Genomic DNA, 12,317 nt, shown 5'->3' on the forward strand with positions numbered 1-12,317 from the left:
CTTTTTACCTGTCAGATCCAGTCGGCCTGTCTGGCTGCTGATGTGGCGCACCCTGCGCTAGCTGACACAAGGGGAATTTTCATGTCATGTCGAGGGGAATTTCTTATTCCATTTGCTCGACATTATAATGCTGCATTTATCTACCTTTTTTTTTAAAAAGCTATACGTCAAGGGCTTTTGCACCTGAGTTTTGGTCATTTTTCAGTTACACGTCCTTCGTGATGTTTTTGATGTGCACGAGAAAGTCGGAAGAGGAGAATAATCATATGACAAGAGGCATGACTACCTTCACACTGTCCACCGCTGCCTGGAACCTCCGACGTGTCTGCGGGAAAAAAACATACCACCAAAAATATCACTTTTATATTTCATGATTGGGTCGGTTATTATTTCATAGAACAAATAGAATTTAAACTTGTATTAAAAACGGACTGAGCTACAGCACCGTATGTATGCATTTGTTCAATCAACCCTGCAGTAACCATTCTACTTGCGGAGCTAAATTATACAACACACATTATACAACACAGTCATGAAAGCAGCTCCTGTCACTGTGACTCTTATTGCAGTTATTTTCAATAATTAATCAACTCCAACAATAAATTATGAAGTTGTGTCCACATACATTTAAAGTGGACCTGAGAGCACTACTGTACAAAGTGTTATGTGTCAGTGTTGTTTCTCCCCTGACCTCTTGTTTTCCCCACAGGTGTCACCAATCTGCTGATTGGAGACACCTGTGCAGGCCAATCAGCGTTGTGGTGAGCGGTGGAGGACAGCAGGTAAGCTTGGGTTCCCCTGTACATTTGTGCCAGCACATAGGTACTTTGTGTCTAGAACATTAGGTTACTGCTCGGTGCTCCCTCTGTATTCGTTTTGGTCGATCATTGTGAAGCCATTTTGTTTCTTTCTTTTCCAGAGGTAACATTAGCCAGGCCTAGTTTGGTTATCTTGACTTCTATTTGTTTGGTACGACCACAACTGTCCCAACCTCTCCCACTCCACCTTGTTTTTTTTTGTTCACCAGTGTGAATAAATGTGGTTTAAAAATGTTACTCCTATTTTTTACTTTCTTTTAAATTCTTTGGCTGTCACATGTTTGTCCCTCCTCCTTATTCCCAACTGAAAGGGGACTTAACAATAGAAAAAAAGAGTAAAAGTTAAACTTAAGGCTGGAGGAAAAAAAATCAACCACCAATTTAGCTTATCATAACACCTGACCCAACCTGAGTAAATTAAAAAAAACATGATTTGTAATTTGTAGTTCTCCCTTTCAAGAACTACATTAAGACTCTGAAAATGATTTATTGTTTTTTTGCCAACCTCTATGGTGTTCACTTTGTGCAGTGTTTGTTTATAATTTTGTATTTTCTTTGGCAAAGGACAAGGGGAAAGATAAGGACAGTCAATGGGCCATAGCATAACTCTGTACAACAAATAAAATAGAAAAAGTTTTTCAAGGGTCATTACCTACAATGTGTCTAATGAACACATGTTTCATAAATGTAATTTCTAAAGGGCTGAAAATGTTTCATTTAGGGAATTGGTAAAAAAAAAAAAATTTTTAAAAAAAACTGCCCACAGAGAAAGTTCAATGAAGAAATTGTGCATGTTGCAAAAAGGATTCAGTGAACCTTAACTCCGTTTACTCCCCTTTTTAATTTATAAAAGATTGAGTTTTTACATTATTTTCTCTGAATTCATGACTAAATGTGAGCTCTAATGGACTTTCAAGGAAAAACATGACTAAATCCTTTAATTAAAATGTTAATCCTTGATCTTGAAATGTAACGCCCAGAATAGAAGCTTGTTTTGTGTATAATCACGTACATGAGGTACTCAAACCCTGCTTGTAAATACGTGTGTTTGCACTGACTCTGGGTGATTCATAAATGTGTCCTTGTGTGAAATACTAGCAGGAGATTTCAAGCTTTCTGTTTAAAAGTAATGAATTACGGCAGCGAAAAAATGTGCAGCCATTTAAGGATAAAGCCGAGAATTTGGTGTCTGCCGCAGCGAGCCATCCATCACGTCCACAATAAAGGAGTTTTTGCCTGACGGTCGAAATTTATGGTCGCCCTTCTCTGCCCTAATAACTCAAAGCGTTGTGTCAGAGCTTGACAGCCGTTGCCGAAAACAGCACCCCTGTTATCAATCAAAAAACACTTGCATATGTTTAACTTTCGCCTGATCAGCAAGACATTTATAGGCTATTGAGTAATAAGATAAGTGGGTCTATTTCGATGGGAAGAAATGTGGAAGCTTTAAATGATTAATGGCCGCCACAAGAGGGGGTTTTCAGCATTCTTGGAATAAAAATAAATCATTTTTGGCTTGAATGTGGAGGAATATGTTTGATCGAAATACAAAAAAAAAAGACTTGCAAAAATGACATGCGGTTAAATTGGTGTCTGTAGCAGAATTAGGGCTCTGCGAAAAATGCCTCAGAGCTTATCTCCAATTAAACAAATCAATGTTTTGAGTCTCACCAGACCAGGCAGACTAACATGCCTAAAATAAGATGGAGCAGTGAGAGAGAGACACACGTCACTTCTTCACTCCACTTCTCATGGATTCACTCTCCAGTAGTTGACCTGAATATGACTGAGAAGAGGCAAACACAAAAAAACTACAGACAGCTGACAGATAGCTGGCGTGCAGGACAAGGAGGGACTGACAGATGACAGGCGGCGTGATTGAGAGGAGAAAGTTGAAATGTGAAACATGCCGATGGTTATCAGTGTACGCTGGAGTCAATGTCCGACCAGAAAGGCCATCAGTCATTTCTCTTTTTGGAGGGTCAAACGTATACTAGCGATACTTCATTAATGAGTCACCGTGGTGCTTGAATGCGTCTTGCTCCTTGTCTCTTTTGCAAATTTCTTACAGAGATGGTCTAGTTTGCTAATTTCACTGCAGTGTTCAAAGAATATTCGCTCGAATGGACTTCGTTGAAGTTAGAAAGAAAAGAGTGTAAATGCACAATATTGCATATGCATTGTGTGAATTAGCACGTAAACTCACTCGACGTAAAGAGGTGTCGGTCATTTTCTCCCCCCACGTTAACCTGGTCCACCTTTCCCCCAAACCACACTGGCTTCAAGGGCGGCGCATGAGACGAAGTGCCAATTACGTAAAGACGCTTCTCAAAACTGGAAATTTAAAAAAAAAAAAATGAAATGTGAAACACACACCCGTGTGAGGGGAAACGTCACATTCACTCGAGCCTTCGCCTCGGGGTCTCTTTTTGATTGGGAGGCGGCAACGGCTGTGATCTGCGGACTTATTCCGATGCTGCCTGCGAGTGCGAGGAGGCGGAGTGATCTATGCTGCCTGCTCTACTACGTAAACCGAGTCCGCTCTCGGACCCACAGCCACACTGTCAGAGCGACGCCGGGGATGAAGCAACGCGGCTGTGATACGCACGGATTCAACACTCCGCGTCTCTTTTGAGGATTTAACATTGTTTATTGTATCTCTGGCAGAGGCTTTTAACCGTCTGACGAATTTGAGCAGTGGTTTTATTTACCCTACACATGCATTTCTCAACCGTTTTCACGAGAATTGGGTCATGATCACATCGCCCACGGTCTCTGTCCTGAGAAATAGCACGAATCCAGCGTGGGAGAGCGGCTCCTCGGGGGAGCAGGGCGCAGTGAACATCAGCCAGCTATTCTTCCACAACTCCATCTCTCCTGCAGACCCTTCTCGCCAAGCCAGTCGTCTCCCCATTAAGGTTTTGAAAATGCTTACCGCTCGGTCAGGACACATTTTACACCCGGAGTACCTTCAGCCTTTACCGTCCACTCCTATCAGTCCCATCGAGGTAAGAACTAACACTCTGCTTGTGAAAACGTTTTTGCGCACACGGGCATCGTTTTGCTGAATAGCAAACTGAACATTGTTTCTCTGTGAAATTACTTCCAATGCCTCAAACCCGCTATTCTAGTTTCAAATGTTGGGGAAAATAACATGTTCTAGATTAAAAAAGGGAAAAGAATAGCCATCTTATAATTAGATTTTTAGACCCGATATCCGAGTTAATGTCCGTCATTTTCGGTTGTTGTTTTGTTTTTTGTTTTTTTGGGTCTGCGTTGATATGATGAATTTGGACTCGCTTTGAAATGTAATGACCTTGTTGTAGCAAATGCATGTCCGTGATTGCAATGTAATTTAGTATCTTGTATCTCATATAAATCAGTTATGTGCGCGCGCTCCTATTTACACGGAGTTATCCTGAGTTTCATCCCGAGATAAGTTCATGCGCAATGCGTAAACTACGTATTTATGTATCATATGTGCGTATTTGCCACAAAACATTCTATGTAAACGGGCTTTTATTAATTGTATTAACTGTGTCATGTCTTATTTCGCAGCTGGATGCCAAAAAAAGTCCACTGGCTCTTTTGGCCCAAACGTGCTCTCAGATCGGCAAACCGGACCCGCCGTCCTCCAAGCTGTCCTCCGTGGCCTCCAATGGATCTAGTGACAAGGAGACCAAATCCGGTCCGCTGAAAATGAGCGACATCGGAGCCGACGACAAATCTAGCTTCAAACCTTACTCCAAATCGTCGGAGAAGAAGGACTCGAGCAGCAGCCTCAGTGGAGATAAAACCAGTTTCCGAGTGCCTAGCGCCACCTGCCAGCCGTTCACTCCTAGGACAGGCAGCCCCAGCTCCTGCCCCTCAGTCTCTCCTCTGCCGGCAGACGGCAAAGCGGGGGACAAGGAGGAAAAGAAGGAGTCTGATAGCAATAAAAGCAGTACTACAGATAATAATGGCAGCCACAGGATAAGTGGAATTACCTCTGACAGCAGCCACCAGGAGAACACATCTGGATCCAAGACTGTTAGATCAGACTCTCCATCTGTAACCTCATCATCCTCCGTACTCAGCTCTGGACTGGTGGCCCCTGTTTCCCCATATAAGCCCGGTCATACAGTTTTCCCCATGCCACCTGCTGGTATTTCCTATCCTGGAAGTTTGGCGGGTGCCTATGCAGGTTACCCGCAGCAGTTCCTCCCTCATGGAATGACCCTTGACCCCACCAAATCCAGCAGCCAGCTGTTAAGTGCACAGTTTGCTGCTGCCAGCTCAATGGGTTGCAGCAAAGGATCGAGTCCCTTATCTGGATCATCACCGCCGTCTCTAATGTCTGCTAGTCTGTGTCGAGACCCGTACTGCCTGAGCTACCACTGCACAAGCCATTTGTCCAATGCATCCAGCGCTAACTGCGCACATGACTCTGCGGCGGCTGCTGCTGCCGCGCTCAAATCTGGATACCCGCTCATGTACCAGACGCACCCATTACACGGCGTGCACTCCTCGGCCCCGTCTTTCAGTGGACATCCCTTATATCCTTACGGGTTTATACTTCCCAATGACCCCCTGCCGCACATATGTAACTGGGTGTCTGCTAACGGACCTTGCGATAAGCGCTTTTCCTCCTCCGAGGAGCTTCTCGGCCACTTGAGGACTCACACGGCCTTTGCCGGTACGGAGAAGTTGATATCCGGGTACCCCGGGTCGTCTTCTCTCGCCAACGCCGCTGCGGCCGCTGCGATGGCTTGTCACATGCACATGCCTCATAACGGCAGCCCCGGTACGCTGGCCCTCAGGGGCCCCCATCACCCCCTCGGACTGAGCAGCCGCTATCACCCTTATTCAAAGAGTCCCATGCACACACCCGGGGCCCCGGTGCCGGTGCCCGCGGCCACAGGGGCCTATTATTCCCCGTACGCCTTGTATGGACAAAGACTGACGACAGCCTCGGCCTTAGGATACCAGTAGAGTCAAAGAATTATACATTTATAAAAAGGAGATTTAGGCCCAATGAGTTTTATATTGTACTTCATGCAGGGACTGGATCCATGTGGGGATCAGTGTATTTATTTGCGATAGCTTCAAGCGTGACGAAAATAAAAAATAATATAACTTTGAAGACTCAATGTGCATTATTTTACTCAGGCGAGAGTATTGCTTTGTTTACCTGCTGTGTTTTGACACGATGTTTTTGTGCAGATTGAAATGGGACTCTTTTTTTTTTTTTTTCTCAAATAAAATGGATTTTATTTATTTCATGCTGAATCAACCAAGTCTTGCAGAAGTTATTTTAATTCTCCCTCAGACGCGTAAGAGGCTGAGTGATTACAACAGAATGATGGATGTGGAAAATCAATCGGAGCAGAATCGTCATTGATTTATTCTGCGAGGAGCGAAAGCTTTTATGAAGCCCGTTTTTACATGGATGGCATTTTTAAAGCTTCAGACAGCTCTGACTGTTTACAGATTTCTAATTTGTTCGAAGGGTCTAAGCTTTACATGTGTACCATAGATACATTCACTTAGGTTTCAGTTTTTTGTGGAGCATTAGTTTGGCTGTGCAATGATATTGAAATGTATTTCTTTTTTTTTTATGAAACAAATATATTATTTATTCATCTAATTGGTCCAGATTTTATTTGTGAGGCTTTGGGAAACATATTTAATTATATTGGGGACAGTCATGGGGGAATTTCTAATTGTTTCAAAACTCATTTCATTTCATTCACAACCTTGGTTTTGTTATATAATAGCAAATAATCTTTTACATGTTTTAAAATAATAATACAAGCTTGTGTGTGTGTGTGTGTGTGTGTGTGTGCGTGTGTGTGTGTGTGTGTGTGTGTGTGTGTGTGTGTGTGTGTGTGTGTACAGATGCATTATCTCTTGGGCTCATCAAAACGTGCCAAATCTTCTCAATTACGCGGTCATGGATTATTGTTTCATTAAGAAAGACAATCAGTGAGGAGCTCTCTAAACAAAGATTTACGGTGACACCAGATGTGGGACGTTTCCACAGCTTTTGTGATCGCTGTAATGAAGCCATGAAGCAGAACATGAAATAATGCACAGCCTTAGTATTTAATCAGCCCCTTAAAACAAATCAACTAAATCAAGCCAACAGTGGTATTATCCATCCTCAGTAAATCAGCCTGTTCTCCAGCAATAAAATCACCATCATTAATGGTCAGATGTCATATTCATCAAATCCAGCCATCCTTCATGTAAATGAGGCCTAAACATAGCTCAGTGATGGATGGTAATAAAGCTCCTAACCTACAACTTAGCACTGCAACCAGTCAGCCATGAAGCCACTGTAGATCACATGTGACATCTTTTTCATTTACAATTAGCACATCAACGTGATGCAAACAAATGGTGTTAAGATCTTTAAATATTATTTCTCAACAATTAAATGGTGTGTGGCACAAGTTGTAAATTCACACATATGAACACCTCTCACATACATGAACAGATAAACTAGTCAACAATTACTTCAGTGGATTTTATTTCTAAGTAGAAGCTGGATTATTTTTAATTTAGGAATAAAGGTTACATTTGTGCATTAAAGAGCAAAGTAAATATCTTTGATTGAAACTTTTAATTAGCACGTTTTGGATTTTAGAGAGTTAAATTATGTAATAATTGTGTGTTTAATTTATCAACACTTTTTTTCTTTATGTTTTATATACACTAATAATAAGTTTGTTTAGCTTCATTTAAATCAAGACCTCCTTTCCAAAATAAATCTAATTACTAATTATGAACTCAAGAGTGACAAGAGATGTGCTTTATACACAAAAGAGAGAAATTAAAACTATCGCAAACTCTAAAAATGAAAAAGATATCAGTCCCTCAGACAAATAAGTGTCTCTGTAACACTTTTACCCTATCCAGCATTTAATAAATGTTATAACTCTTTTCACAGCACAGCAGTCTCTAAAGTCAAAATGTAGCTATTATTATTAAATATGTATTCCCTTAAAATGAAAGTGGACACGCTGCTGTGGTAAATGATAATTAATGATAATTCACCAGTATTACTGGTGGTTGTATTTTTTTTATAATATTTCTTTGTATCTTTTACAAAGTAGGACCAAGCTAATCTCCGGAAAAATGAAGTCACTCAATATGAGCTTTGTCTAACCAATCTTCATGATACTGTCCTGTATCCGATACGTCACATGCAATGATCGAGAGTGGGATCACCAACAGGTTGAATTGTTATCATACCCTTTGTGTTTAGAAAAAGTTAATTTAATTAAGTAGGTCGCCGGGGGCAGACACTGAATCATAAAGGTAAGTGGTACATGTGTTTATATAAACCGGCTCATACATCTACAATGTTCAAGTCTATCAATCTTTACATAGCAAGAGAGGATCTCTTTCCCTCATGTTTGAATGAGTAGTACTGTTGGGACATGAGACACTGGACAGTTTTGTGACTCCAAGTTGAATCACAGTGAGGGCCCCACCTGTTCTGCTTTGAACTGCAGCATGAGTAAGACCCGTGCCCTTTCACCTGAGGGGCCACAGAACAGCCCGGTTTGGCCCAGTGCAGACATGTTGATGTTAAAAATGGTCACTTTTGCACAGCTGCACGCCATGTGTTACACTGTTATGGTTGAAGGTGGCGGACATCATCGTCACAGCGCCGCGCCGCTGTTCCTCCTCACAGCGCCCACAGCCATGCATCCAATGCATTCATCAAACCCTTGCTACACATGTTATGGTCATATAAGGAAGTTAACACCCTTCTGTCAGCTGTGATAATGATCCAATCAAGGGATTTCCCCTTAGTTACATAAACTTTTGCCGTTTTGAATAAATCTCCCAGAGTGCTTATGTACTCTGGAAGAACAGGCGGATCTCTGTTTACAGAAGCAAAAGGAAAAAACCAAGACTTTTTGCATGTTCAATCAGTGGCGATGTGTGTCTTCCATCATCCTGAAGAACATGGTGGTTTATGTTTGCAGGAGAGAGGCATTTGCTTTTCCAAACAAGCCCCATATTTATCATCACTCCATCATTTCCTCCCTTTTGACAAGCAAAGTAAACGATAGGAATGCAAAGTTAAAGCTGGGTTTTACTGAGCCGTCGACCTTTGGAGATTGTCGTCTTCTATTAACTCTACCGCCGCATCATGAAATGAAGAACGGGAGCTTGGTGCACGGAGGTTACCCTAATGTGGGTATGATGCGTGTGTATTCTGTATACTCACAATAAAACGTGACTTCTTGGGAAACAGCGAAAAGGGGAATTTTCCCTTGAAGAGAGTCTGTCAACACACAAAGCAAAGGAAAGAGCAACAGTGAGTTAAACAGTGGGCTCTTGTCTTTCGGCACTCAACGTGCCCTATAATTTACACAGCACTGACAGGGGCCATTTTGAAGTCTGTCATAGGCGGGAAACTTTTTGTCTCCAAACATCTTGCTCACAGTGAGTCGACTCCTGCTCGGGTCTGGGTGATTAATGACTTCTGGCCATATTGTGTGGCGGTGGCTAATTACCTACAGGCTGACTGTAGAGACACGCTATGAAAACCCTCCTCTGATAACCCCGACTTTTTCCCCTCCTCGCCTTGGCATGTGGAAGCTCTTACTGACACGTTTGCAAGAAGCAGACTAACGTTGAGTAAGATGAATGGGTCCGGAGAACCGTAAACAGCCTTTAATTTAACAGTGTTTAAATGTATGACACACTGGCATTGTGCTTCCGCGCTGTTCGTGCTCTCTGGTTGGGAAATGCAGCCAAAGTTCCCCCGCTGTTGGTTTAAAATTAGGCTTGGCATATTCATGGAGGGAGTTTTTGGACGCTCGGCTGGCAAACATGTGTTCATTGCCTCTTTAAATTTTCTGCAGTCCCTTCAGACTGACATTCTGAGACAAAGATGATCAGTTCCTTTGGCAAACTAGTCCTAAATGCACCAGCAGGCAGCCAGTGGGGATATCTGATGAAGTCATACAGAGATAAAAGTGTTTTGTAGAGCCAGCTGAGGCAGAAGACAAAGAAAGCATTATGTTGCACACTAACTAACAATAAACCAAAGCCACATAAGCTGTTCTTTAAGGTCAACGGCTCGTTGCACCAGACACAACTGGCCAGAAACCTTGCAGCCATCGCCTCCACTTTATTTCACCCTTCCTATTATTAGGTTTGTTAACATACTGTATTGCCGTGTTTGCAGTCACGTCGACAGGCTAACTTAATCAAGTTACTATTGAACCTGTGTGCTTCGGCCAGCGTGACAGTTTTAGTGCCAGAATTATTGCCTTGACCTATGAGAGGAAATTAGCTGTTAACACAACTTGGAGACTTTTTCTTCCTGGTGAAAGAAAATATTGACCAGAACATGTGACAATGATGGAAAATAGCAGGAAACAAAAATGTTCCTTTAATAACGTTGCTAATAAAATAAGCCATGTGAACTCAAAGTAGTGCAAAATGCATAATGCCAGCTGGCAGACCATTACAGGTGATGGACATTTCACTTACCTAAGTCAAATATAACAGACTGCTCTTCATTAATATACAGGAGGGCCTTCAGAATCTAGCCTGCCATCTGGTTAAATCGACAGAGTAATCTACAGCTCGTGATTAGGGATGAGGAGCAGAGTTTCTCTTTAATCTCTTTCAGCTTTCAAAAAAAAAAAATTCCATCTGCACCATGTGGCACATCATTTTTCTTTAAGACAAATGGACTGTTTTTGTATGATCCAAAATTAGATCAGCAGAAAACAATCCATCTTTAACGGGCCTGGGAAAAGAATTGAGAATTGGATTCCGTTTTCCCTCCTCTTAGCGTCTCACCTCTCGTTTTCCATTGCATGACTAGCTTTGCATCCATCAGCATTCTTCCCATGATGCTCTCTCTACTCAGTGCCATCACACGCTGTACACCGGGCTCCGCACTAATGATGAATATGAAAATGTGCCTTAATATAGTGATTCCCCTTCAGCTTTGTTCCCTGTGGTGTTCCACGGCAGATGGTGACCTGTGAGAATATGTGACACCCGAAGCAAAATCCACACTGAAGTGAAGAAGAAGACAAAATACTTTAAGTCATCCTGTCTGCAAATTAGTGAGATGACACAACTGTCAGGTGCCAGCCTCCTGTGACAGTCGCTCCCCCTCCCATTACAGGAGCAACGATGCTTTCACTGCACGACAAAAGGGAAATGGGTGCATGTTTTTTATAGGAGAACTGTCTGTCAGCTGGCTCTCAAGTCATAACAAATCACCAGCACTCAGCTGAGGCTGAACATTCAGGGCGTCAGGAGGAAGACGGATGACCTGCAGGCCTTTGAAGTGCTCTGGCAGTTCAGATGGCTCAGCGGCGCTGACAGAGAAATATACACAACAGAGCAACCAATAATGAGAACATTAAACATTCCAGCCACCTGACAGGCTGACAAAAACAGCCTGGCCTCACATCAATCATCTGTTGAGACATAACCTTGACAATTAGTCCCCTCTGATACCCCCCGTAACCCCTGGGTCTGCGCTGCAGTGTGGCTCCACTTAAGAGGGAGAAAACCAAAGAGCTTAATCTAATTCCTTAATTCTGATTGATAAAGACGAAGTAGCGACAGAGACCGTAATATATCGGTTCAGCGAATGATGGATTCAGAATCAGTTGGCAAGCTCTTTGTAAAGTAATGACTCTCCAAGGACAGATGTGAAAATAGAAAAATGCACATACTGTAGTTCAATTATTTTCCTGGCTGCCTCTGAAGATGTTTGGGCTAAGAACACAAAAATGTATCCAGCATATGTTTATGGCTCTGCCTGCTCAAATAAGTGTTTTAATGATGCCCCACAGGCATTTGGAAGCTATATAAATATGTGTAGCAGAGCCAGCACTTAAGTTTCAATGTAACTCAAGACATAGATCAGCATAAAACATGAATAGTCCTTTAATATGTGCCTAATGAGGTTACATATCTCACATCTGTATTTGTGTAAACATGTGCTAAATGTCAAGTCTGCTATTAAAAAGCTCTATAAATTTTGCTCACTAAAAGACTTAATATCATTAATATGGAAGAAAGAAAAAAAACTCCAGTCCTTTTTCAGTTGAGTACTCCTCATTAGTCATGTACAGAATATTCTTAAGCTTCACCCGCACTCTACAATCCAAATCCAGACCCTCCAAAAAAAAAAAAAAAAAAGCAAGGAGCCATGCTGTCATCACTCTAATCACTCTGACTATGCGGTTACCATTTGACAAACGAGCCATGTGAAATGACATGTGCCTTTTGCCTTCACACCTGTAGAGAAACAGCAAAGCACTTGACAGATGGATAGATGGCAGAACCTCAAAACTACTGCATCTCCCTCTCATTTGATGAAATGGAAAGAGCCGGGCCAATGTCTGTTTACGAAAATACAAAAAAAAAACTACCTGAGACGGAGCTGCAGAGTTCCAGGCCCTCAGGATGATAAATGGCTTCGCTAACCCTGTGGGACTGCAGACCCAAATGAGGACGGAGCTA

At 42.3% G+C, this 12,317-nt stretch overlaps 1 protein-coding gene across 1 annotated transcript; it reads left to right on the forward strand.

The window, feature by feature from the left end:
* Positions 1–3,344: 3,344 nt before the first annotated feature.
* LOC137789643 (zinc finger protein 503-like) lies at positions 3,345–5,940 on the forward strand. The gene is made up of 2 exons (XM_068583382.1): positions 3,345–3,826; positions 4,377–5,940. The coding sequence occupies exons 1-2, from the start codon at positions 3,572–3,574 to the stop codon at positions 5,787–5,789; spliced, it is 1,668 nt and encodes a 555-aa protein (XP_068439483.1). The 5' UTR covers positions 3,345–3,571; the 3' UTR covers positions 5,790–5,940.
* Positions 5,941–12,317: the final 6,377 nt, after the last annotated feature.

Source organism: Clinocottus analis, unplaced genomic scaffold, assembly GCF_023055335.1.
Source record: "Clinocottus analis isolate CAN_PGR_092001 unplaced genomic scaffold, fCliAna1.0.p SCAF_19, whole genome shotgun sequence".
Classification (NCBI taxonomy): Eukaryota; Metazoa; Chordata; class Actinopteri; order Perciformes; family Cottidae; genus Clinocottus; species Clinocottus analis.

Excerpts from the sequence above, each read along its gene's own strand:
- LOC137789643 (XM_068583382.1), top strand. The coding sequence starts at position 3,572 with ATGATCACATCGCCCACGGTCTCTGTCCTGAGAAATAGCACGAATCCA. Across the intron at positions 3,827-4,376 it reads CTCCTATCAGTCCCATCGAG|CTGGATGCCAAAAAAAGTCC; the intron begins GTAAGAACTAAC and ends CTTATTTCGCAG.